At 38.1% G+C, this 3,734-nt stretch overlaps 1 protein-coding gene across 1 annotated transcript; it reads right to left on the bottom strand.

Moving 5' to 3' along the window:
- Positions 1-1,581: 1,581 nt before the first annotated feature.
- On the bottom strand, positions 1,582-3,506 carry LOC145616302 (putative galacturonosyltransferase-like 7). The gene is made up of 2 exons (XM_081671002.1): positions 3,023-3,506; positions 1,582-2,907 (listed from the first exon to the last, which is right to left on the bottom strand). The coding sequence occupies exon 2, from the start codon at positions 2,835-2,837 to the stop codon at positions 1,776-1,778; it is 1,062 nt and encodes a 353-aa protein (XP_081527128.1). The 5' UTR covers positions 2,838-2,907; positions 3,023-3,506; the 3' UTR covers positions 1,582-1,775.
- Positions 3,507-3,734: the final 228 nt, after the last annotated feature.

Here is a 3,734-nt window from a genome sequence, read left to right as displayed (position 1 = left end):
TGACTGACAACTCAAAACACTAGAGTAAAAACCTTCCTACCTATTCTATAGAACAAGTTGCAGAGAAATTAATTTGATAGTTTAATTAAGATAATTGCCTAAAACAGATAAAAAGTAGTTAAAAATTCAATTAAATAGAACTGTAACAACTGAAGAGAACAGAAGAGGGAGCAGCAGCATCTTTCTTTCCTATAAATAGCAACAAGAATCTAGTCAAGACTACAATGCTTGCATCAATTGCCGAGAGATTATTTCACATGTACTCCTATAATGTACTTGTACTTGCTATACTATCCGACATTATTATTTTGTCTCTGTTCAAAAGGATAATAAGCCAAGATAACTTAATACTGTTAAATAATTAATCTTATGATCCTAAACCGATGGAAAAGAAAGTGTTTAAACTATTCTGAGACGGGTGGAAAAAGAAGTGTTCAATATATTCTCCCATGAAAATTAACTACGACAGGTTAACATTTTATAGATGGTGGTTGAAAATGTGTACGACACAGGGACAACCCAGAGGTAGGGGCGGGGGCATATGGGGTTTAATTTGTTTATTGCTAGCTTAGGTGCTAAAATCTCAAGCTAAACTTGGACCATCTACAGTCTCAATCAACAACTAATAAGTATCGCAATAAAAAAATTGATCAACTAAGTACATGATTAGCTTGATAAGCAAATTATAATACAAGTTGGTACATTCACCTGTAATCCAGAACACACCTACTCATTGTACCCGAACCCGTATCCGAAGCTCATACAGTAGAATGTTACAAATGCAATTTATTGAGAAAATCAAAAGCAAGACAGCATAGTACTCAGTTTTATTGTTTCAGAAATAGTTTCCCAGCTTTGTACCAGTTTAGTCAATGGAAAAAAGAAACACCTTAATTGCTACTACTGGGACAGAAGAACATACTTAGTACATTTCAGTAATTCACCGACAAAATTTTCTACACCAAAAAGTAGCTCATACATAACCGTTGAAGAGTTATCTACCAAATGTCAATAATAGTTGGTAAATTACCTAGTTGATCAAAATACGCTTAAAATGTGGATGTAAACTAGCTTAGTTAGTAGTAAAGGCTATTTGGTCGATACTCAAAACCTGTGATTAAATCCCGATTACTCGAATATCACTACCGTTGTGAGTGACTAGCTTAATTAGTACGGCAATTACCTAGTTGATCAAAAGACACTCCTAATGTGGATGTAAACTAGCTTAGTTAGTAATAAAGGCTTTTTGGCTTTTTGGTCGATACTCAAGACCTGTGATTATATCCCGATTACTCGAATATCACTACCGTTAAGAGTGACTCGATATGCACCAATAAGTTACACTTGAAATAGCAAAAAACAAAAACAACACAAGCAAAAATGGAAAGAAATCATCTCTTTTTTTTTTCAATTTTTTTTGCTTATTTCTTTTTATTGAGGGTAATAACAACAGTAACAATGGGAGTAAGAGTAGCAAATTAGCAACAAATACAAACACTTTGAGAAACTAAGGATGATAATTATATTCCATAATATCATGATTATACTCTCCATTACCCGATAATTGATGACAAAAGCTAGTACTCAACCTTCCATCCATCCAATTAAAGACCAAAAAAATTGACAAATTCCCCCATTTTAAAAGAAAAAAAAAATAACAAAGAACATAAATTAAAAATCACAAGGGGGAAGAAGAGTAATAAAAAAAATGAAATATTAAAAGAACCCGTAAATAAAAATCATTGAAAAAAAGAAAAAAATAACACGGGTAAAAGTTACCGGCGCGTGGTGTGAACGTACAAGTCGTAAGGCGCCCAAAGCGAGTCCAAAGGACAAGCGTTACGGGCGTCGAGTCGCAACCATGGCTTCCCTGAGCCACTCCAATGGAGAAGAGACACTGGACCAGGGTGTAAATCTCTGCAACTCCCTCTTACATTGTCACCTCCTAATCCATGTTGGTTCCATCGATGTTCGATTGGCGCCACGTGTCCGGCAAACACTAGTAGGAACGGTGGCAATGAGCCGAGCTCGTAGATCCTTTCTTTCCTTTGAATTTCCATCCACCGTTCAATTCTTCTTGTGTAGCCTTGCGCTCGCCATTTCACAAGATCAATTACCATTACCCCTGTGTTGAAGTAGCACGGTTTCCGGTTTTTGAATGTGCCGGAATACCGGGGTTGTGACCAGAATACCGGGGTGAAGTATTTTGTGAAGTTGGCATGGCAGTATTCCGGCGCTCCGATTGTTTTGTACCCGAGTTTCGTGTTCCAGAGCTTAGCAATGTCGTCGACAAGAATGAGATCGGAGTCAAGATATATGACGCGACGAACGCAGGGCTCGAGGAGGGCAGCGAGGTAATTTCTGGCGTAATTGAGAGGTTGTTCAAGAGCTTGACGAACAGAGGTTGAGATTAACGGACGAACGATACGATCATCGAAAGAGTAGAGCTTAAATTTGAGGTTTGGAAAGGTGGATTTCACGAGACTCTCGAGGTTTCGAGTTTCGTGGGAGGTGAGAAAATGGAAGAAGACGTTTTCCGGGCAGAAGGAGTGTTGCAAGACGGAATGCACGGCGGCGATTGACCCACGGAGGTAATCGACGTCGAGGGTGATAGCCACGTGGACCAATGAGGGGTCACAGACGGTGGAATGAGTTGTTGAACGGCACTCGTCGGCGTTGCGAAAAGCCGGGGAGCTTCGGAATGAAAATCGATGATCTAAAAATGGCGAAGATGATCGAATTGCTTCTGCTGGTGGGAATGATTGAAGGGATGGTGATAAAATAATCATGATTAATGCGGCGGAAAAAAACCCGGAAAATCGTAGAAGCCACTGCATTTTAACGGTCTGATTTGGGGAAAAAATTGCAAAAACTAGGGTTCTTGTTCTTCTTCTTTCTTCCCAAAATCTGCGAAAAAATAAAAATCACCCATCAAACAAAAATCAGGGTATGAATAAAAACTCATTACAAATCAACAAAATTCAAATTGTATGATATAATCGAATTGAAATGTGTGGATTACCTGAAATGAGAATCCGAATATAATTTTTTTTTAATGGTGAAATTAAATTAATTAAATTAAATTCTCTCTCCTCCTTCTAGAAGGAATGGGAAGGAGAGAGACGGAGGAGGGAGGGAATCCATGACGGCGGCGAAGGTGGTGGCGGAAGGTGGTAAGGGCGGTGGTGGAATAACCCCACCCAACCACTGTAATGGATGAGAAGAAGAAGATGATGATGAAGGTTGATTTTCTCTCTCCTCTAACTTTATATTTTTGTGAATAATTATTAATTTAATTTGGGTAAAGTAGAATAAAAATTAAATGGGGGTATTTTCTGAATTCAATTTCTCTCTCTTGAGGTTGGGGGAGGAGAGAGAAAGAGGGTGAGGGTGAGGGTGAAGGTGAAGAGCAGTAGAGAAGAGAGTGAAGAAGGGAGGAGAGAGAATGTATTATGTGAATGAATTGTGAAATGTAATTGGAATTGGAATTGGAATTGGAATTTCCAGGTTGGATATTAAAATATGGGGTATGCTTTGCTTTTCTCCACCATAGAATTGGGTTCCATTCTTAAGTAGCGCATTTTATGTAAATTTAGTTACTTGTTCTTCTAATCTAACTATACTCATGGTTGGTTTTGGTTATGGTTTTTGGTTTTTAGTTTTTGGTCTTTTGCTTTTTCAACTCCGTACGGTTTATAGTTAAGCAAAAATTGACCTAGTGGAAAGGAAAACGT

This window comes from Chenopodium album, chromosome 26 (genome assembly GCF_948465745.1).
Source record: "Chenopodium album chromosome 26, dcCheAlbu1.1, whole genome shotgun sequence".
NCBI lineage: Eukaryota > Viridiplantae > Streptophyta > Magnoliopsida > Caryophyllales > Amaranthaceae > Chenopodium > Chenopodium album.
Note: the sequence above shows the minus strand (reverse complement) of the source record. Positions and strands in the feature narration are given on the sequence as shown.

Bases quoted from the DNA above. Each gene is read 5' to 3' on its own strand.
- LOC145616302 (XM_081671002.1), bottom strand. From the start codon at position 2,837: ATGCAGTGGCTTCTACGATTTTCCGGGTTTTTTTCCGCCGCATTAATC.